Source organism: Equus quagga, chromosome 14, assembly GCF_021613505.1.
Source record: "Equus quagga isolate Etosha38 chromosome 14, UCLA_HA_Equagga_1.0, whole genome shotgun sequence".
NCBI lineage: Eukaryota > Metazoa > Chordata > Mammalia > Perissodactyla > Equidae > Equus > Equus quagga.
The window spans coordinates 59864327-59887344 of NC_060280.1; the positions used below are offsets into that span (position 1 = coordinate 59864327).

Here is a 23018-nt window from a genome sequence, read left to right on the forward strand (position 1 = left end):
AAAGGAGAGGCTTGGAAGGAGATTAAGCCTGAAAAAATGAGATGGCACCCCAGAACAGGGGGAAAGAGACGCAGAAGGGGCCAGGGAGAAAAAAAACAATGCAGACAAGAGATGGAGGAAAGCAGTGACAGGAAGAGAAACAAAGAAAAAGAATCTCGGAAAAAAAATAAACAGAAAGGACAAAGAGGGAGATTTTAAAAAGCAAACCCCAAAGTAAGTGTAAAACAAAAAGGAGGACAAAAGAGAAAAGAAGTAACGGAAGAAGCTAGGAGGACAAGAGATGTCCCCAGTTCCACGTTGCTTTGCTCACTGTCCCTTCAGGAGGAGCAGTGCCCAGGCAGGGGAGGGCAGGGAGGAATGACAACTCCCAATGTCCTTCCCCTCCTCCCAACTCTGCCTCAGGCCTGACGTCCACCAAGAAAACTCAGGACACAGGCTCAGGGACCTTTGGGGGAAAAGGCTCCAGAAGCTGACAGATTCCAGCTGGGCTGGAGACAAACACACCCCATCCTGCCGTCCAATGGCAGGTGCCACTCAGGTGTTACCAGCTCTCATCCCCTCCCTCAGAGACATGGCTTCAGGGGCCAAGCAAGTCTTATCCATCACAGACTCTGGTGTCTTGTCACTCTCAGAGACCCCTGTTCTCCCATCTCCGAATGCTCCACCCTGCATGGGACACATTGGAGGGCATTCAGGTATTTTTCTGGTGGCCCATGGGGCTCAACTCCACTTTCTGCATTTCAGAGAACTTAGGGAACATACAGCAGAGGCCTCTAACCATCACCTGGCCTGGCATCATGGGAATGTCTTGGCTTATTTGCAAAGGGAACCCCACCCTATCTCTCTGCCTTCCAGGGCTGCCCCAGCCCCTCGGGGGCTAGGAGAGGATTTGGCCTGGTACTTGCTCCCTCTCTAGACCACTCCTGTCTTCTCAAGCACGAGAGAGGCAGAGCAAGTGCTTAGAGAACATAACCCAGTACAGTCCCGGTCACTTGTGACAGGCTCGGGCCTGGACCAAGGGGGCAGCCTGACCTCCCCTCCAAGTATGAAGGCTGGAACACAAATCCATGTCCTTTCAGCTAAAATGAGTAGGAGGCAAGCTTACCACTGTTTCTAGACACACGCTCCTGCAACAAAAAGGCAGGGATGGCTCTAGAGAGAGGAGGAGGAAAGAAGAGGGAACTTCCCAGCGAAGAAACACCAGCCTCAGAAAATCTGCGAAAGGCTAGGCCCCACGGGCATCCCCAGCTCCTTGGGGAGGAGCAAAGGGTCTTAATGGGCAGGTATTCTCTGTAGAAACCCCAGCGTCTGGGGTCCAGACAGAAAGTGGCACAAAGGGCAGGGAAGCTGGCACGTGGCCAGGCGGGGCCAGAAGGAGACGAGGTGCAGAGCTAAGGCCCCTGCCGGGCCTCCGGCCTGCAACCTGGGCCCACATAACTTTCTGACATGCCATACCTACTGGCTGCCATGTTCACACCCCAAAACCTGAGATTTGCCCTTAAAATGGAGATTGGGGATGTGGGAATCAGTGTGACTGGCCAGCCTGGCTCAAGTGGTCATGAAGGGCAGCCGAAGTCCCTCAGGGCCCCCGGAGTTGCCTTTGAGGCAGAAATACAGAGCATCTTTGAGGACTCCTGCTCTGCCTGTGGGAAGGTGGGAAAAATGCTCAAAATACAGTAAAAGCAAGGGCCAGGACCCAAAGGGGTCTCACTCCCTGTTTCTCTGGACTCTCTGTGGGGTGCCTGTGTGCAGGATTTCTGCAGAAGATAGTCCATTTTGTTAAGCCTTTGAATATTCAAATTGAAAGTATCGCGCAATCATTGATTGTCAAATCATGGGTTTCTAGAGGTTTTAAATACTTGGCATGAGGGGGAAAAAACTCAAACCTATACCCGAAGGTATAAAACATTAATTCTGTTTGTCTCCTGCTCCAGGAACCTGAGTGCAGCTGGATGCTTTGTGAAACTTTAAAAATGTTGCATCTCTGCTTCTCTCCTTGCACAGGAGCCCTCCTAGGCACTGAGTCCCTGCAGCTGCAGCACCCAGCCACCGGCCCAGCTTCTGCTGACCACGATGTCCGGTAACTCTCGGCTGCTTCTCCCAGGGTGGGGTCATGTGGGCCAGGGGCGTTTCGATCCCGGCGTATTTCCACAGCTTCTCCTGCACAGAACAGAGAGGCACAAAGTCAGGGCATGCAAGGATGAGCCGGGGATCCTGAGAGGTCCCGGGCCACTCTGTGGCCGCTCCCATTCGGCACCTGCTCCCAAGGGCAGAGGTCCAGAGGCCCAGTTGGCCACTGCAAACGTCCTTGTACCTCGGTCCCCCCACCCGCCCTCCCCCTTTGCCAGAGGGGTGACCCTGGGGCTTTGCGGCGCGGACTCTGCGCGCCCAGAGGCGGCGGCGGGGGGAGCTAGAGGCTCACGGTGAGCCCCGGACGCGAGCAGGGCGGGCCGGCAGCACACGGCTGAGCGCTGGCGGTCCCTGTGGGACCCCGAGCCGCGCCCGCTGTCTGCAGAGCCGCTAACGAGGCGGCAAGTCGGGGGACTGGACCGCGGAGAGGGCGCGGGGCCCTGGCCCTGAGGGCCGGCACGGGATTCCCTGTGTCTGGGCGACGCCTAGAGCAACCTCCATTCCTGGGGAGACCCCTAGCTCCCGGAACCTGGCCAGGGGGGCTCCCTCCTGTCCAGCTGCGGTCTCCGCAGTGACCAGGCGAGGCGCTGGCGGCCTGGCACTGTCCCCAAGCCACCAGGCTGATCGCGCGGCCGCCCCAAGGCGCGGGGCCCAGCCCCGCCCCGCGCCATACCCCCAGCGCTCACTCCAGGGTCGAGGTCAGGGCCGGAGTCGCACTGGACTCCTCCGGCCACCCCCGACCTGGGAAGCTCGCCCGCCCGTTCCGGCGTGGCCTGGCGGCCCGGCCCAACCTACTCACTGTGGCTCCGCGGGCCCGCCCGAGGCTGCGCTGCCCCCGCTGCCGGCGCGGGGCGTCCCTCCCCGCCGACCCCTCCGGCCCGCGCCTGGACTCTCTAGCAAGCCAGGCCGGTTCCACCCGGCCCGCCAGCCCCGGGGGAGGCCCCTTTCGGAGGGCGGCCCCCAGACGGAGGCGCGATCCTCGGGAGCCCGGCCCGGCCTCCCCGGAGCTCGCGCTGCGCGGACTCGCCTCGGAGGCTCCCTGCGCGGCGGAGAGATGCCTGCCCCAGAAAGGAGGGGGTGGGAAGGGAAGAGAAGCAGGGAGAGCAGGAGCCGGGCCGAAGGCGGGAGGAGGAAAAGATGGAGAGCGAGAAAGGCGGAGAAAAGAGGCGAGGGAGAGAAGGCAGAAGGCAAAGATAGACGGGATGGAGGGAGGGATGTCCCCGGGCCTGGTCCCTTTACTGGGTTTCGTCTAGCAGGTCCCTCACCGGCCCAAGGACAAGGCTCGCCAAACTGCACCTGTCTGCTGCCAGCCCCAGGGCTGGCTTTCAGACCAAGGGCAAGTAGAGGTCGGAGCCTCCCCAGAAGCCACACCTGATCTGGTGGATAAAGAAGAGGCTCCAAGCTTGCACATGTGTGGCCCCACAGATTTCCAGAGGTTCTGTTCCCACTGGGGCCCTGAAACCTGCCCTGCCTCTGGAGCTTCATCGTTTCAAGTTTGAGAAATTTGAGTTTCTTTCCCACTTGTCTTTTAGCGTTCTCTTTGCATTCGCCAAACCTAGGAACCTGGCCTCAGGTGCTATAGTCTATAAAGAGGACCACCAACTCCCAAAACTTGCACTTGACCACTGACTCAGTTGCTTTTCCCCAGAAAAACCAAAAGTGTACCAAGGTGTCCGGGTGAAGATCACGGTGAAGGAGCTGCTGCAGCAGAGAAGGGCGCACCAGGCAGCCTCAGGGGGAACCGTAAGCATAAACCCTTCTCTTACTACTCAACTCCTTCAGCCTCATTTAGCCCTGGGTCTGGGAAGGTACAGGAGCCCACCTGAGAACCCAGTCACCATCTCCAGACCTGGCCTTCCTCAGCTGTTCTTATGACTTCTGTGCCCAGCTTCATCCCACTTCGTCATAGGAAGCCTCAAAGAACAACTGGGGCATGTTGTGGGGCTCAGAATTTGGGAGAGCCCAGTCCTCATATGATCATAGTTGAGTATCAAGAGTTTGTTGGTCCTGTGCAGGGTGAGGAGCAGCCAGCAGGTAAGGAGGTTGTTCTTCTGTTAGGAAGACAGTGTGTGTGCCCTCATATAGCCAAAGAAAATCCTCCCAGAAACCCATTTCATTTTAGGGAGCCCTTCAAGGAAGGAATCTCTGTGGAACACCCTCCCCCTTCCCTCCTCATTCTTCGGGAACCCAGCCTCTGAGGTCATTTATCTGTAAATCACCAGGCATTGAAATTCCCAGCAGAAAGAGCCATGTATCTGCAGAGGAGACAGCTCAGGATATAGAACCACCTCCTTATGATGTAATGAAGCCTTAAGCAGTTTCAGTTATGACGAGATGGATCTGGGCAGTCACAAGGGTACCTGTCACTTTATATATGTGCTAAAGCAGATAGTACTGCCAAGATCGCTCAGGGCAGCAGCAGAACCAAACAAACTAGGTAAGGTTATCCTCTGATAGAGGGCAATTCATCATACAATTACTTGTGGCTTGGTTTGGGTGTGGATGTAGGATATGACACATGGGGCCCATATTGCCAGTGTTAGGATTGGTTTTGTCTCCAGCTTATTGGCATCTGCCCCACAACGGTTTTTGTACCTGATGCTGTTTATGTGCAATGCATGACTTCATGAAATGGGCCTTTGTGGGAAGAGGCTACTGATGTAGGGGCAGTGAGCACAAGTTCTAGAACCAGTGGGCCAGTTCTCGGCTCCTCTGTGGTGTATATCCTCAAATTACTCAGTCTCACTTGCCACGGTTTCTTCATCTTTAAACTGGAGATAATAGGATTCTGTGAGGGTTAAATGAGTTATTGCATAGAAAGCGCTCAGAAGATTTCCACTTAGTAAGTGCCCCAAAAATGTAAGCTATCATTATTATTATTTCTGAAAAGCAACTAAAATAAAATTACAGCCAAGGATTGAAAGCCAGCTCTTCAGTAATGTTCATTCACAGCCTTTGCACAGAGTGTAGAGTTGAGATCAGGTGTGAGTTTGCCATGATAGGGCATGTACCCGCACAAATTGTACATTTGCTGGAGAAGTGATTACTTCTGTATGCAGAATTTCAGTTAACACAATAAACTTCCTTCCTTTTGTAGAGGGTTTTACAGTGGTCCTTTTAAAGTGCTTGCACACACTCTATTTCATTTAGGTCTTACAACAACCAGGGGTGGTAAGCAGATCAGAGATCTATTACAGGTAAAGTTCAAAGTCTTGCAGTTACTCGTGGTAGAGCTAAAAGTAGGACCAAGGTCTTTTCATTCTTAATAGAAAAAAACTTCCCACCTATTGGTCCCCTAAATTTATCTTTCTGCAGATCCAGCTGTGCTGAGCAGGAGTCTGGTAGCCTCAACCATCGACCTCTTCAATTCAGAGATGGTTATAAAAGTAATAAAACCAGGAACAAGGGAACTGGGGAATGCTTCTGGAGCAAAAGCAAAACATCAAGATGTTCATAACAGAATGTAATCTTTCGTTAAGGAGCTTTGGTACATGGTAGAATTCTGCTTCAGCTGCACCTGGAGAAGTCTCATTTGGGCATGGCGATTTTATTGCTGTTGGCCTCTTCCAGGGTGGTTTGGCTACTGTTCCCTTGCTAGCTAGCTGCAGGAATGAAGAGCAAGGGTCAAACATTTCACTCGTGGATCTGACCAGTATCTGTTCCCTAGAGCAGTTTGACTTATCTAAGTTTTTCCAAATTTCCCCCTGAGAAATAATAAAGCAGCGCTTATGAACCAGTGCCTTGCAGGAACATGCAGAGCAAAGCCTGCTCTGCTTGGCTTCCTGGAAGATTCTGTCTGCCCATGCCCTCACAGGCATGTAGGAGTAACACAGATGATTTAATTACAAGAGCCAGATGTACAATCCCTCACTGGGAACGATCAGAAGGATCTGGATTCTAGGAAAGCTGTGAGGGTACAGTCAGAGGCAAGGATGGCAGATCCCAGGGTATGATGTCTGCCTGCTTCTTGGTGTAGACCTTTCTGGTTTAACAGAGAGGATCTCCAATTTGTTCGATGGTTGAAGGACCCCTCTGGGAAGCTTTAAGCCAAGGAGAGAGTTAATTTTATCAAATATACAAAGTGAGAAGAAATTTATCTTAGCCTGTTATAAAGTCAGAGTAAGTATCCACAATCTGAAATTTTAAGAAGGCAATCGTGAATGGAAGTTATAGATTGAGACAAATATCAGGGTCTTAAACAGTGCCAGGAGAAACACATGCGTGCCAGATTTGTAAATTTGATTGAAAAACTTATTTCGGCCAGATCACCTTGCAAACAGTGCTACACACACACACACACACATATACACACATACACACAATTCTTTTACCTTTAGGATGAAAGGAAACTTGAGTTAGTACTTATCAAAAGATATAATTTACCCTTTTTTATTATTAATTTTTTTCAACAGTCTTGATGTGTTTTTATAAATTATAGATTGTGGATTTTTGTGCTGTTTGAAATCTAAGAAAGAGGTGCCTTTCTTTGTATTCTTGGAGCAAAGCAGAAAGTGAACCCATGACTAGAAAGATCATATCTAGTAGAATATCGTAAACATACCTGAGGGAGATAACGTGGGGAGGCAGACAAACAGTCCTTTCGGGGGAGGAATGGGGTTAATGAGCGCTCTACAATGAAGCAGATTTTTTAAAACCCACTCCGTCCAAGTACTTTAGCTCAAGCTGCAGCCAGATATTTGCATAAAGAGCTGGTGAAGGATTCCAGCTTCCTGGTTCATGACATTACTGCATGGATCATTTTCAAAATTACCACCTCCTGTTTCAGCAGTGGCTGACTGTGCGGTCTCCCAGTGGCTAGGTGTACAGGAGTAAGTAGACCCTGTAACCCAGGAGAGGTGCGGGGAGCTGGGCTTCCCAGCACAGAATCACAGAGCACTGCTGGTCCTTTAAACTTTAAAGCCACCACCTCCAACCTAAGGGGGAAAAAAATTCCTCAATTACTCCGTTAGTACAATTATCAATTCAACTGGAAGATAAAGGCTGCCTGACTTTAAATAGTTATAAGGAACGGTCTCATAAACTTCAAGTATTTAAATATAGTAGTGAAAAAAGCAACTTTTATAGAAAATATTAAAAAAAAAAAATACAAAGAGTTGAAATATTTCCTGACCTTTAACTAGAATGTAGATAGGCTCCAGCTTACTGGTCACAGCTTTAAGAAAATATTTTTCACTTTAGTATTTCATGGCTAGCAAGAACATGTGAATATTTTGAGCTCTCCAGGATTCATAATGTTAGGAATTGTGTCCTTTTAGGAAAACAAACTCCTGGAGCTAAGCAGCCAGACTTTATGTGAAAATTTTGAGGAAAATAATTGACTAAGTTATAGATAGTTGGAATTAAAGTGTTAGTTCTTATTAATTTTAAATTAAATTGCTTACTAGAAAGGCTCTTTACTGAGTTTTCTCAAACTGTCACATTTCTATGTAATATAAAAATCATTTAAGTTAATTTTTTATCAAAATTAATAACCTTTAAAATTTAAATGGGAGAATCTGACATTAGGAAAAAACCCCCAAGCAAACATCAAAATTGCATCTAAATAAAATATAACATTGGTTGTATTTAACAACAGTAAGTCTTTTTAGAAGAAAGAACCTGGCTTACCTTAGAGTAGAAGGCAACATAGTTCACGTCAAGATGCCTTAAGTTTCCCTTTATGGAACTTTTAATTCACTTTGCTTTATGGTCCTATTCTTGCTTTGGCAGCTGTCTGGAGGCAACAGTGTCCAGCTTTCAGACCCAGTTGCACCATCTCCTGCAGGTCAGTACAGCCCGTGTTACAATTCCCTCAAAAACTCTCAAAGGTCCATCTCGACAGTCTCTCAGTGCTTGATTTAGGGCTTAAGAGAGGCACCACCATTTAATTGGAATCCAACCAATCAGAAGGTGAAAAAGGCATAGTCACTCCAGATGCAAACCCAGCAAGGAAACAAATGCAAAATTTTGTCCTCCTTTCTGAACTGTCTATTCTCTGCTCTCTACTCTACCCCAAGAGTCCGTTCTTCACGTTTATTCCAGGTCCTCATCTCCAAGTACCTAAGCTTGATTAAAAGATCAGAATTGTTTTCAGAAACTTGTTATCTTTGTTAGTGTATTATGAGATGGAATACAGAACATTCTGAGATCCTAGAATAATGCCTTTCCTCTTGTTCATTTAGTTTCTAACCGGCAGAGGCTTCCTTCTCCTTCTTTTCTCTCTTCCCTGAAAGCAGTTCAAACAAGTGTAAATTTTCTCAGCCCAATACGAATAACTCTATTACATAAACACTCCTACCTATGCCACTCAGCAGCTAAGAGTTTAAGGAGGTCATATGTAAGGAAACCTGTGCTTGTGGGAGCTCCCCACTGAATGTGCCACTTTAACTTAGCCTTAACGGAAACCTGAGACTTCAAATAATCTAGTGTTCTGGCGTCCCTCTGATGGACACACTCTAAACCTATCTTCTTTGAGCACTTACGGATAATAATCACAAATCAGGCCTATTAATACCAAAATGGAAAAGGAATCTTGCTTTCAGAATTATTCTTGTTTAGTATTTAACTCATATTAATTTTATTATCATGTTAACATGTTTACTAAGAAAATATTTTTGCTTTTTGAAATTTAAAACAAGTAATACTTATATATAGTCTACATTCCTGGTTTCCATTTTTATAATTTGTGTTGCCATTTGTATCAATCCTCAAATTTTAAGTAACTAAACGTGAAAAGTTTAGGTAAGCAATAACCCTTAATCAAGAGAATTCTTTCCCTTGGCAGCAGAACTTTTCCTAAAGCTTCAAACTCTATCAGCTGTTTCTGAGAGATTCACTTGAACTCCAAGATAAGCATTAGATGTAGATGCTTTATAGTCCAAGAAAGTGGAGACTTGAGCCTTTATTTGACTGTGACAGTTGGACACAGGTTGGATCGCTGTTCTTTTGTTTTTGCCCTGGGCCAAATTTACAGCCAATTTCCACATTATTAACCAGATTCATTTCCTTGAGACTTGAATTAGCTGAGGCAACTAAAAACTCGGAATTGTTTGCCTGTTTACTTTTTGAGAACTTCTTAATCCCCCCTTTCCCCTAGATGTAGTAAATATTCAGAGTGTAGGCTAGAACTCCATTCAAATCCATAAGTGCCATTTATAAACAAAAAATCTGTTGTTTCCTTTCTCTGCTAGGACTGTGTTTTGAGCCTGAGCCGATTTCTTCCACGCCTAATTATTTTCAACCCCGAGAATTTTCCAGTTGTGTTTCTTGTGAAGAAAACCCGAGCTGCCTCGACCAGATCTTTGATTCCTACCTTCAGACGGAGACACACTCGGACCCTTCGCTCAATTCCATGCAAAGTACTCCACACTATTTCCCAGACAGCTTCCAAGCTGCCCCTTTCTGCTTCAACCAGAGCCTGGTAATGTATCTCAGTTCTTTACAAAACCTGATTATTGCTTAATGCTTTCTAAGAGAGTTTGCATCATCTCATGAGAAATCACAGAAATACTATCAACAAGGAAATTATCTAGGACACAAGCAGACAGCTATTTAGAACTCAGTGGAGGTAGAAATAGCCACACATTGCAGGGCACAAACCTTTGGATACACACGTGCAGTAATTATGATTTCCCAAGTCAGCTACGCCCAAGTAAGTTGGTGTGTGGCAATAAAAAGGCTTCCTGGCAATAGTCATTTAATGTGTATAAAGTTGTAAAGTTAAGACATCTACTTATTTGGAAATCACTAATTTAAACAATGGCTCTTGCATTTTTGAGTTCTTGAAAATGGAATTAAGGCTGTTTCTACACAGTACCAAACTGTCATTCTGATAAGGGGTTTTTGTTTTATTCTAACACTGAACTGGTTCGACTAACCGGTTGTTTTATCTGCTACAGGCACAAGAACTCATTTGGGTCTGAGATGGTTGGTAAAAAATGAAGCCCAAGTACTTGAAAGAATTTGGCTTGTCTGTTCCTGATGGACCTCAAATGTTTGAAAGTGTGTTATCCTTGAAAATGGAGTAAGGGTTCCAGTAGCAGAAGTCAGTTGTCTTAGATAGTCACATAATTTATTTTAACCTTAAAAAGTAAATTAAAAAAAAATGTAAATTCTTTTTTCTCTTTGTTTGTCAAAAGTCTGTATGGGTACCAGACTAAATTTTAAGGGGATAAGAAATTAACTGCACAAGAGTATGCATACAGGGCCCCAATCATCCAGTTCTCTTCCAGCTTCCAAGTTAGGCTCTCTCAGGAATAATTGTAGACCCACCAACTTAAAAGAAAGCAGAAGGCACCTTTCTCTTCAGGGGACAAGACTTTAGTGACAATAAGAGTAGTTTCGCATCCTGGAGTCTCCTAGACACTGGATCACTGAGGATCCCAGTTCTACCTGAGTGTGTTCCCTTCGTCCTCCACAGTCAAGGGTGTGGAGAAACATCCACGGTGCCACCTGCAGCTTATATTGTGGCACACAGCAGGATTTGATGTGCAGGTGACTTGCAGCACAATGGGATTTTGTGGTTTAAGGACAAAGCATCCTATTAAGTATGGTTATAACAAAGGAAGCCAGCAGAGCAAGGCAATTTATTGTTGGGAAAGAAATAGGTAAATAGAGAATGTGGTGCCATGCAATCACGTAGTAAGCAAAGAAAATTACTTCTGCAGACTTGGGTTGGCTTGGGTTTTGTTGTGGTTTTTTTTATCCCTAGTATTCTTACCCTGAGTTAATAAATCCACTCTATTCAGTTCTTTTAATCCTAAGTTATCAAGCTCTTTGTTCCTTGGTTTTTATTTCTCTAGACCCCAGAATCGCCTTCGGATTCCTCCACTCTCTCTGGTTCCTTAGACTACAGTTACTCACCGGCTCAGCTACCTTCATATGCTCCAGAGAATTACAATTGCCCCCCTTCTCTGGACACCAGAAACTGTGGCTATCCTTCAGAAGACTATTCCTACCCTCTCTTGCCCTCACATGCCCAGTACGACTGCTTTTCCTCGGCCGCCACTTCGGTCTGCTACTGTGCGTCCTGTGAGGCAGAACACTTGGACACCATCAGAGCGTCAGAGTATTTTTCCTATCCCAGCACAGACTGTGTGAACTTTGCTCCCTCAGCAGCAGGAACCAGTGATTTCTATAAGAGGGAAACAAACTGTGACATCTGCTATAGTTAATAGAGATTACATTCATTTGGAACATGGCATGTGTCTATCTATTTTTCTACCACACCAAATGACAACCGAGATGTGCGACCTGTTAACAAAATATCCAAGCACAGCTTACGTGTCACCATTTTCAATTTTCTGATGCTAACTTAGGCATTAACATGAAGTCCTCAGACCTGGTCATGATTCCACTCCTACTTTGTATGCTGATAGTTAAAATTTTTGTAGGGAATACTCAATTGTTTTACTTTTCTGTGTAACGAACAAATTCTAATTTTTTTACTAATAAATAATTTTATATTATTAAATGTTGATTTATTTTTTAAATTTTCTAGTGGTAGTTTCCAATTGGTTTTAATATCCGTTAATTCTAGAAATCACTAATTACTCTGCGGTAGTTTGATCTCACTTATTCATGAATTTAAAATTATTTTAATGTGATGGGATGCCTTAGGTCCCATGGCGACGGAGTAGACATAGCTGTGATGGCTGAAAAATGAAAGCCAGCCTCACCTCTAAAGAAGGGCGTACATCTTGGAGCAACATCACAGAATGATGTTTATGAATCATCAGTCTCTCATACCTAGCATTAGTCAATGAAATGTTAATATGACCAAAAAGCACATCGTACCTACAGCAATGTTAACTTGTAGATAACTCTTTTTCATTTCAAAAGTATTGTTTTGTAAACTTTCTGGGCAAATACTTGATCTTCCTTCTCTTGAGAGCTGCCATGCAGGCGATGTTTGGAATTCGTTGTTACCTTGTATGTGAATTTCTGCATTAGGTCCTTAAATATGCATCCCTCGTACTTACAGATTGATTTATAGAATCGACCATGTTGTTTACAACTGAATTTCAGCATTTACTTCCTCTGATTAATCTATTTAAACGAGCCCAACCATCTTTCAAGACGAAAAAGGAGTTACTTAAGCTACCTATGCTAGACTATACTGTCAAACCCTGTTTGCGGAGGGCATCAAGGCACAGGACTTAGTGCCTGCAGTAAAGTCTAGGGGGCATTTCCCATGTCCCAAGATTCAACACAATAGCAGCAATACCGGTACCTTTGGCACTGTACACTGCTACCATTTTCTGAGCCCTTCCTGTGTGCCGGAATTGTCTCAGGGCTTCTCACACATCTCATCTAATCCTCACAACAACCTTGCCAACAAAATGAGGAGTCTGGGGCTCAGAGAAGTTAAGTCACCTGCCCAATGTCACTCAGCCAATAAGCCCCAGAGCTTGGGTCTGAAGGACACCAAAGCTATGCTTTTTCCTCACTCTCTGGGGGTGAAAAGTCTGAGCCACCACTTGTGAAAGATTGCTCAGGAACCTGAGGAATCATCTCCCATTAAATGCCAACTTCCTCATACACACAAAGCTGTGTCCTCAACTCAACTAGTCAGAACTTGCCAGAAGGGCTGAACTGTCCACAGGACATAAAGATGCCAAGCACAAGAGCTGCCGTAGTCCCCCATTTGGGGGCCGAGGGGAAGAAATTGACTATCTGCCACTTCAACAGGCCCCCTTCTATCAGGAGACAGATATGCTTTCAAAAAGACACCATCTGATTGTCCCCTCCCTGGGGACTCCACTAAAGCTTGGGCAAACAGGACGAGTTGCAACCTGCCTCATAGAATAGATGTGCCAGGGACACAGAACAATTACTACCTTTCTGAGATGCCAATAAAACTACGTTTTTAATAGTTTCTAACTAAATTGAAACTGGCCTGGTGTCAACAAATATCTGTTCACACAAACCAAAGCTTCTGCTTACCCTCCACCCCACCCTCAGCAGCTGTCTCAAAAGGACAAAGAGCAAAGAACACAAAGATGTCCAGTCTTTGGCACCAAAATATCCCTTTCCTGGCCTGGATGCCGTTCTTTCTTTCTTTCTTTTTTTATCCCCTACTTCCATCCTCCGCTTTCTGAATCAGATCTCTTGCAGCTCTAAGAGAGAACATTTTCCCATCTCCTTGTTTGTTTCTTGTTCTTTCTTCACATTGCCTTAGTTTTTGCCTAAATCTAGTATGGAAAAAGATTCATAAAGGAAGGTGAGACAAGGGCTTATATAGCTACTGTGCATCATAATGAATAACTCCACCTTAAAATGGCCTTTAAGACATTTCCAGAAATTTGGGCCAACAGGTCACCTGGCACACTATGAAGTGGATGAATGCTGCCCACCAGTCTCTTAACCACTACAGCTCACACCGAACAGCTCAGGACCCCTACAGCAGCACTGGGACAACTTAGAATGCCTCTCATCAGCATATACTTGGGAAGCTGGATAAAATACAGACGCCTACACCTCAGTGAGAAAGCATGAGCAGTAAGCCTGTGGTGGGTCCAGGCATCTGCATTTTCTAGACGTACGTAAGTTGATTCTGATATAGATGGTCCTCTGTCTACATTTGAAAAACACTGACATATTCAGTTGTCTGAATTGTTCACTTGTAGGACCTACAAGCACAATACTAATAGCTTACAGAGACTAAGCCATTTCTACAGGCCAGTGCAGCGGGCATTATCTCATTTAATCCTCAAATAACCACACAAGATAGATACTATTATTTTCCTAATTTTTATCAATGATGAAACTGCAGCTTGGAAAAATGAAGTAACTTGCCAAAGGTCACACAACCTAAAAATCAGAGTAAGAATTCTCCAATTGAAGTTGTCTGAGGTCACGGTCTAAACTTCCAGTACCCTCAGTATACTTTCCATGCATCATACCTGGAGGAAAAATCTCTTTGGAATTTGATCTCTTGTCTTAAAAGTCACATGTATATCTGTAGCCAGTTCCTCATACCACCGAGGCATTTAATAAGGTTATAAATGGAAGTTCAGATGAATAAATAATTTTGTTATTCAGAACCAGTAGAGAGATTAATACAACAAAATATTAATTAAGTGCTTACTGTGTGCAAGACTGATTACGTGCTTTCAAAATGCAGTCAAAGGTTAAAAGAGGATATGATTTTAAAAATTTAAAACTGGAGAATTTCAGTTAGGATGGGCATGGACTGATTTTCAAATTCTTGGGAAATTTAAGTTAGGAGTCAACCCTTGAAGGCTGAGAGAGATAAGATGAGACAATCTTGAGAGTAGTAAACATTTGGAAACTATGACTTCAAGCAATGGCCCAGAGCAGTGGCATCTGGGCAGTGGGCCTAGGCCTGCAGGTGGACATCAGACAGCAAGGAAGAGATAAGGGTAACTGGAATGATGGAGCCAGGGGCGGGGGATGAAGAGGAGGTGGAGGTGGGGTACCACCTTTTGATAGAAATTGTTTTTTCAAATCATTAGGCAGTTGAGAAAGATGAAGGCTAAAAAGAATTAGAATCAAAACCAATGAAAATTGTGAATAATATAGATTAAAATTGACATGGATTTGCCATCATTTCTAAATCCTCAAACTCTATGCAACCCCCAGCCCAATCCCTGGCAGAGCTGCTCAGGAGAGTCATTAGTCCTCGTACTACCTCCCTTCATCTCACAGAGAAAGGAATGGAGATGCCTGGCCTAAAAAAATTGAGATTTGGTCTGCAGTGGTTGAGGGGGTGGGGGAGCGCCCAGTATCTCAAAGCCGTAGGAGCTAGATTTTAGTATGGCCAGAGGGGGCCATTCAGTGCTCCGTGGCTCTGTGCTTTAAAAGGCAGAGTGAGTGGCCCCAATTCTTATGCTCCAATAGGCCTCTGGGCAAGATGTAGGGGCTGGAGGATGAACAAATTTGAAAGGACACAGCCCGGCATAATAACAAAGCATCAAAACCATTGAAGGCAGGAAAATGCATCTGCTTAGAAAACAGTTTCTCTTGCTTAACGTGGATAGAGAACACGCTGTTGGTTCTTGGGAAATGTGGAAGAGTGTGTTTATGTGTGTGTATGTGTCTGTGTGTCTGCGTGTGATCCATTTGTTGCCACCTGGATAATCCAGAGGGAAGAAGAGACATCTGCCTTTGAACTTGTCAGGATTGGCCCTGGAATGCCAAAGCTCACCTGAGACTGTCCTACTGAAGCCACCACCTCCTTCTCTCGTTGTGTAATTCTTGGTCGAATAAGCCAGATTTCCAGAATAGCTCTGCTGCAGGTCACTCAAGTCCTAGGATTGCCCTGATGAAGGGAATGGGTAAATCCCGGGTAGAGGTCACTTTGTGCGCAGGCGTGACACTCAAACTAAAGGGGGCTAGGGTAAGAATTTCACTGTGATTGTGCAAAGAAGGAGGAGTTCTCCAAAAAGAGGGCTTATCAGAAGACAGAGGATTTAGAATAAGAACTGGGGTCCATCCTTAAGTGGGCTCCGTATGAGAGGCTTGATTTTTGGGTGCTTTTCTTTCAGACTGTGAGCACAGTCCCATTCAGCACTATGTTTGAATTTTTCTCCTCTCATATTATCATTCCTATTGGTTAACCCAAGCTGTTCAGGAAAGTCTGGTTCCCCAGAGAGCTTTGGGCACAAGTACAGAGAATCAAGTAAAGAGACTTTAAAGGGAAGCCTGCCCGATTCACCCCTCTCTGCTGAGACCTACGCAGAGCTGGTAGCTGCTGTTGTAGGGGCTTATGGTCCAGGGTGATCAGGAAGTGATCTGCAGCCAGTGAGCGGTGGCCATGGTGGAGGCAAGATCATGGGAAAGGGCATCAATTGAGAAGCAGCAACTCCAAGATCATAACGCTTGAAAATGAAAGAGGCTGGAGCTTGGGTTACTCAAACAAGGGGGAACTTCAGGGCAAATAAAAGAAAGTTTCTACACAGTGGGCAATAAACTTAAAAAACTGTACAACTGGAACATTTAAATAGTTTCAAGAAGGGTTGAGATTAATTTGACTGATAACATTTGAGTGCTGGAAAGGGACCCAGACGTCTTTTAGTTTAGTAGTTCTCAACCCCGGCTGCACATTACAATCACCTGAGGAGGTTTTAAAAAATAGTGCCATCCAAGCCCCAGACCAATGAGTCACAATCTCTAGGGTGGGATTTTGGCATTAGGATTTTTTTTAACTCTTTATTTTGAAATCACAGGGAGTTGCAAAAATAAAACAGAGAGCCCTATGGACCCTTCACCCAAGCTTTCCTTGATGGTGACTGACATCTTAATCAACTATAGTACAATATCAAAATCAGGAAGTGGACATTGGTACAATGCTATTAACTAGACTATAGATCTTATTCCGTTTTCAGCATTTTTTACATGCATGCATTTATGTGTTGTAGGTGTGTGGGGGTTTTTAATGAAACCAGTATTAGCATTTCTTAAAAGCCCCCTGAAGAGCCTAATGTTCTCATCTCAGAGATGAAAACTAGCGGTTTTGTCCATGACCCCACATTCCACAGGCGAGGAAATTAAGTCCAGAGTGGCAAAGTGTCTAAGGACACCACCATGTTTCAGTAGGGAAGCAGTGGACTCTCTTAGTTCAGTGTTCTTTCCTGTGCATAAAATTGTGACGGGTCAACAATGCGCTACTGAAAAAGAACCGATTATCTGAGGGTTGGAACAAGAGGCAGAAGGGGCATGTGCCTAATTTTTGAGGTCATCTTAGGGACAAACACAAAACACAACTTTTGGTAGCCTTTCCAAGCCCATAGGATTATTGAAAGATATTTTTTAAAGATTCATAAAAAGTGTGGGCCCTGGCCAATAGCAAATATCCCCCCGTGCTCATTATTACTATGAGAGAATACTGGCCTTGAGGGATCATGGCATCTTGTGGAAATTCTCTTATTCTTTGACTTCCTCTCTGTGTGGCTCCTTTTGCTTGCTTCATGTTGCAAAGTGACTTTCAGTGACTGGAAACCCATAGTCAGACTTGTTCATATGACCTCCTGCCATGCTCTATCTGGAGAACGTTCTTCCCATCACCACTTCAGACACTGAAGCAGGCAGGTAGGAGAGCTCACGTGCTTTCTGTGGGGCTCAGTGTCTTCATTTTATGTGCTTTTTGGCCTGAGTAAGCCACAGAAATGTTTCCTCCTTCTACGGCCGCCTGCTCCTACACAGCAAGCCTGAATCTGCTCTCTCTGGGGAACACGGCACACCCAGGGGAGTGCATGGAAGATGGCGCTCTGAGGGCAAGCTGGCTCCTGCCCAAGCCCTTCTCAGCCTGAGCACCTCACCTGTCTCAGTAAATCTTTTTGCGTACCACTCTTCATGTGAAACAGAAAAACACAGCAAGGACATCCATCTAAACTTGAACTAGAGTCTGGGCTCAGGGCAACTGCAGTAGATGGAGGGTCTCCAGAAATGGATGCGGTAGACCAGAGCTCCGGAGGTCCTGACTCTGGCTCTCCTCCTCTGACTGTGCTCCTGCCACATCACTCCACCAGCTGCAGCCAGTTTGAGTTGGGTTTGAGGAGCCAAACTATTCCTGAGCTGCTTGTCTCTCTGCCATGGGCTTAGTGAGCAGAACGAGACACAGACTGCTGGAGGATCTCCCTGTACCTTCTTTAAATTTCTCTTTCAAGAATTTTAAGCACTCATTCACAGCCAAGCTTTGTGAATAAGAAAATACAAAGGCTGAAATTTTCTCTTGTCTCCAACATTTCACAGGGGGTAAAGGAAGGATCAAAGTGACAGCGGGCTTGGCTGCCCTCTCCAAAAGTTTCATGCCCCCTCCTGCGGGAAAGTCTGCAGGAGGACACCCTGCTTGGTGAGAAACCATTTGTGGCCATGCTGGCATGTTGCCTCCCCTTGGCTGGGGAGCAAGAACTTGATGACAAACTGGAGGAGGCTGTCTGTGGAGGATATAACTGAGCCTTCTGATCTGGTTAGCCATGCGGAGCCTGGGCCTCGGTGTTCCCTCCTCCTCTCGCTACCGGAGAAAGGTGCACTCACTTATGTACTTCTCCTTCCTGCAGCACAAGAGGGGAGTGGGACCCAGCTGCCCAGACACTGAGTCCATCATTTCCACACAAAGCGCTACAGCCCAGACTTAAGAGCTCTGGAACCAGACCGACCTGGGTTTGGTTCGCGGTTCTTCCACTTATTTGCTCTGGAATGTTGAACCAGCACCTTCACCTCTCTGGCCTACAATTGAGTGACCAAAGCATTCAAATCAATAGGAGAAAAACTACTCATTCAGACAGTCTTCGAAATTGGTTTTGTCCTGGGAGCAAGTTGTGGGATGCTATTTTTTTTCTTTATTGATCAAAAGGAGTTCATATCAGGTGTCATCCCAGGAAGCCAGGTCACATCCCATGGCCAGATCATCCAAGACGTTTCCAAATTCTTTAAGACATTGAGACAAGAGGCCATCCTGTCTTGGAGTGATTGGGGATTGTGAGAGCATCATCAATGGCACAGATGTCTGAGAAGAGTCAATTCATTCCCGTCGGAAAAACTTCCCTTCCTCTCTGGTTTTTATGCTCTCTCTTCACTTTAGGAGAAAATAAGGGCTTTGCCCACTTCAGCTGGTCACTTCTGCAGATGGAGTTCCCCAGTTATTTTGTGTCTGCTAGACCACCTACCTATGTCATTGGTCCCCAACCAATGGGGTGAGTATTATTATCCCGTTTCATAGATGAGAAAACTGAAATTTAGAGAAATTGAGTCAAACGCCCAAGGCAACAGTTTAAAGGACCACAATTCAAACCTAAATCTGTCTAATCTCAAAGCATATGAACTTCTTCTCCTAGGAAAGGTCCTAGAGGCTTCTAGAACAGAATTGTCCTGAAGTGGGTATTTCACCCTACTGACCCACTCTTCATCCATTCTCAGCGTTGTCCATCAGCAGAACAAGGGCATCTTTGACTGACAATAAAATGCTGAATTGAAAAGCTATGCAGTAAAACACTGTGCAGAACAGAAAAGGAACTGAGAGACTTTGATCCGAGATCACCACGGCCTCTCCGAGGAAACTGCTCCAGTACAGCTCTGCTGCCAATGATGCCGTGGAACTACTATTTTAAACGTCCTAAAGAAATACAGCAAGACCCCTTTAAGAAGCATTCTTGGGAAGAGCTTGGAGTTGCTAGGCTGTCCCACATTCAAAAAACGCTTATCACGCAGCTCTTATATATGAAACACTGCACCAGGCATTCTGAAAGTGGAAAGGTCTCTGTTGACAAAATCTCATAATCCAATGTAGAATTCTCTTCTATAAAATAAATCAAAAGAGATGCAAAAATTAAACTACCAAACAAAACAATAATAGAAATACAAGTAAAGTGCTATTGACTCTAAGTACTTAAAAAGTGGTTGCTATCTTTGTTCCTCTAAATAGTGCACACAGGTGACTAAATGCTTCTGTTGAGCTATTTCAAGGACCTCATCCTGTAGAGTGACTAGGAAAATCTTGAAGTGTGAGAATGGAAACAGGTGATGTTCAGCGGACAGGATACTTGTAGCGCGCCCAGGTATTTGGTTTCAGGTAGACTTCACTGTTAAACAGAAGTGTTTTTAAATGATTAAAGTTCTTATGAGCTGGTCGTTGTTATCAGTTATGTCATGAGTGGTTAAATATTTTTTAAGTAATAAAAAGTTTTGTTCCTATAGAAAAAAGGACAGGCTGAAATGGGAATCAGTTATCTCTGCTTTCTACTCTTGAGAAAAATCCAGCTGCTTAGGCCACACAGCCACAGGCCAAGATGGTGAGCACGGCTCACTCTCATGTGCGCTGGAGTCACTGGGGGCTCTCATTAGAGTGGAGATTCTGATAGGGCAGGTCAGGGGTGTGGCCTGAGAGCCTGCATTTCTAACAGGCTGCCAGCTGATTCTGACACTGCCCCGTCTCTGGACCACACTCTGAGTAGCACAAGACTAAGATGCTTGTTCACCGGGTGGCAGTTGTGCAAATTGTAACGATGGTGTCCAGAAGTAAACAGTATAATTTTATAGGGCTAGTCTAATGGACTCAAACGTGCAAAACAAACATCATAATCCTCTTGTGATGATTTGTTAATCTGAGAGTTCATTCTAAATTGGATTGCCTCATTCCAGGACCTGATTCCTGAGAGCTTTCTAATCTTTGCCACTATATTTTTCTTTTGGGAGGTAGTGTAATACAGGGGTTAAGAGCCCCAGAGTCATCCCAGGTTTGAATCCCGAGGCTCACTAGCTTGGCTGAACTACTTAACCTTTCCTAAGCCTCAGTTTTCTTATGAGTAAAATGGGCATAAAAATAACACTTGCAGGCCTCCTATGGTTGGTTGACGACTCAATGAGAATGTCTACGCAGCAGCTAACCTGGTGCCTGGCCAGTAGCAAGGGCACCATCGGCATTAATTATTTAACCTTAAGGTTTCAATTAACCCTTCCGTAGAGACGTCTTGACCGCCCACTCTCAAGCATCTCTGCTTGTAGTCACAGTCCCTAGTAACGAAAAGCCAAAATTTCACCCTTCTCATCTGGATAATGATATACACTTGTCTGCAATAAAATCCTATGAATAGAGTTCAGCAAATTTGTTTTTGATTTTGTTTGCATTATTTTTTCAGACAGGCTGAGTCAGAAACTTAAGGCTCAGATATTTTTTAGCTCTTCCAGCCACTAAGAATTCTTGTTGCCAGCAGAGGCATAAAGAAATGCAGAGAAGGGGGAGCTCCAGACTTGCCTCGTTGATGTCCAAGACCTCATCTTCTGCTGAAAAAGAGTCTGTGTGGCAGAAACAAGGAGCTGAGGATATGACACTGGGCTGAGGATAGGATGAGACATCCAGGGCAGAGACAGGCAACCATCAGCTACCAAAGCTGCCCGAGCAGTAGCTAGAGCCACAGCCAAAGAAAGTGGCCCAGGAGGGCTTGGGGAGGAAGGGCAGTGCTCCAGCCGTGGTCTCTGCAGCATTGTAACAGGCCAGGGGGCACACAACCTCACTGAGAACCACACTGACAAATGTTTCAAGAAAATCCCTGCATATGACAGGTGGGATGCAAGTTTAGGACACGGTCCCTGGCCTCAGGGAGCCCACAGTTCTGTTAAGGGAGCAAGGTTGTCAGAGGTAGGGAGCAAAATTAATGTATATAAATAAAGGAAGGAGAAAGAGATGGAAGAAGAAGAGGAAAGTGAAGGAGCTGAGGAAGTTATAGGAAAGAAGAGAGACAGCAAGAGGAAAATGAGGGGAGGAAAGGAAAAGAAGGAACAAAGTAAGGATTCTATTCCAGGAATATGTCACAAATGCTGATCCAGAAGAAAGAGAACAAGCGTGAGGATGCTAGAACATCCACAGTGGGATGCTTCCTGACTCCTCCAGGAAAAGGAAGCATCTTACCACGTAAGCCAGGAAGAAGAGAGAAACACCCAAAGAGAAATCTGATGGATTTTAGCAGCTTGTCATACTGGGAAGGGCAGAATTGGGTTAACTTCTCTGCCAGGAAGACTTTGATAAGTTCTCTTTGTCCTCTAGTCCTTTCACTTATAGCTGTAGTGCTGGGGGAATGGTATCCAGCAGGAGGTAGAGGGTTGACACTAAGGGGTCAGTCAGCTCCGGAGCCCCAGTCAGATGTCTCCAGAACTGCCAATGGAACCACTGTATCCCCAGTTCTGGGCCTGACTCATGCAACGATTACCTGCTTCTCTTTCTCCAACCTCATGTCCCAAGTGGATCAGCGATTGTACCTGACTCTCCAAGCTGGGAGCTGGGCAGGCTAAGATTAAGTGGAAGTCTCTGACTCACCCGCAACCTGATTTGCAGAAATCTGTGCCTCCTGGCCTAGTGCAGTTCCTCGTGCAACCCCTCTTCCTCCCTGCCGCCTTGCGGCAATCAGCTTCCACGTGCTCCTGCTAACAAGGACAAGGCCAAGTGGAGAAAACAGTGCTAAGGTTGCATCCACAAAAGCCACAGCTTCTGTGGCTTTTTTTTTCCAACCACTGTGAATTTTCCTTCATTTGCTGGAGGAAAATAAAATTCTTGTTTGATCCACAGGTCTGCCACCCCTAAGGGGTCATTCCACTTCTTGAAACTCAGAAGGGAACCCTGAATTAACCAGAGCTACCCTCCACCCTCTCACCTGACCCCTCATTGTGTTCACCTGACTGGGGCGTTGGAGCTGTAGGCTGGTTGACCTGATTTTCGAGACTAAAGTTGACTTCAGACTGAATTGATCAAAATCAAAACCCCAGGACCATCTAGACTATTCTTTAGTGACTCTCCATAAAGCCGGACCTACCCTCCCAAAAAATGTCTCTGGAGAAACACCTTGCAGTCCATTTTAGACCTTTTTTGGCAATAACCATCCAAAGAATTTTTACAACCCCCTGAAAGAGTCAGTCTACCCTATCTGCTCCATGGCTGCAGACTAATGGTGCCTCATATAATCAGCCAACTTCTCATAAAACGTCAGAGTTCTGTCCTGAGATTGTTCTCAGAGATACACTATGCAAATATCCAGTTGGTATCACCAGAGAACAGAAATTTAGTCTGGAAAAGCACAGTGGTTAGGAAGCCAGAAGAAGAGTTCAAGGTCTCAAACTGGACCCCTGGCCCAGAACTTCTTTGAGAGGGTCCCAGGGTGGGTCTGGATGAGATTTTCAACACATGAGGCTCGATCCTGGTGTAATACCTCATTCTCACTCTAGGTTTCTTAGACAAGTGATCTTGGGAAAATCACTCAGTGATCTGGGGTTGTTTGCTCACCATAATAATAATCATAATAACGTCAACTTCACAGGGCTCTTGTAGATGCCAAGGGAAAGAAAGGAGTAAAAGAACACAGCCCTCCTGACATGAAAAAGGGGCAGAGCGAAGTAAAGGAACTTGCCCCACATCACACGGTAGCAAGCTGCAGTTT

General features: G+C 45.5%; 1 protein-coding gene across 1 annotated transcript; it reads left to right on the forward strand.

The window, feature by feature from the left end:
- The first annotated feature begins 227 nt into the window (after positions 1–227).
- Positions 228–11542, forward strand: POU2AF3 (POU class 2 homeobox associating factor 3). The gene is made up of 5 exons (XM_046684884.1): positions 228–2080; positions 3779–3873; positions 7861–7915; positions 9321–9550; positions 10932–11542. Exons 1-5 carry the CDS (start codon positions 2074–2076, stop codon positions 11301–11303), a joined length of 759 nt encoding a protein of 252 aa, XP_046540840.1. The 5' UTR covers positions 228–2073; the 3' UTR covers positions 11304–11542.
- Positions 11543–23018: the final 11476 nt, after the last annotated feature.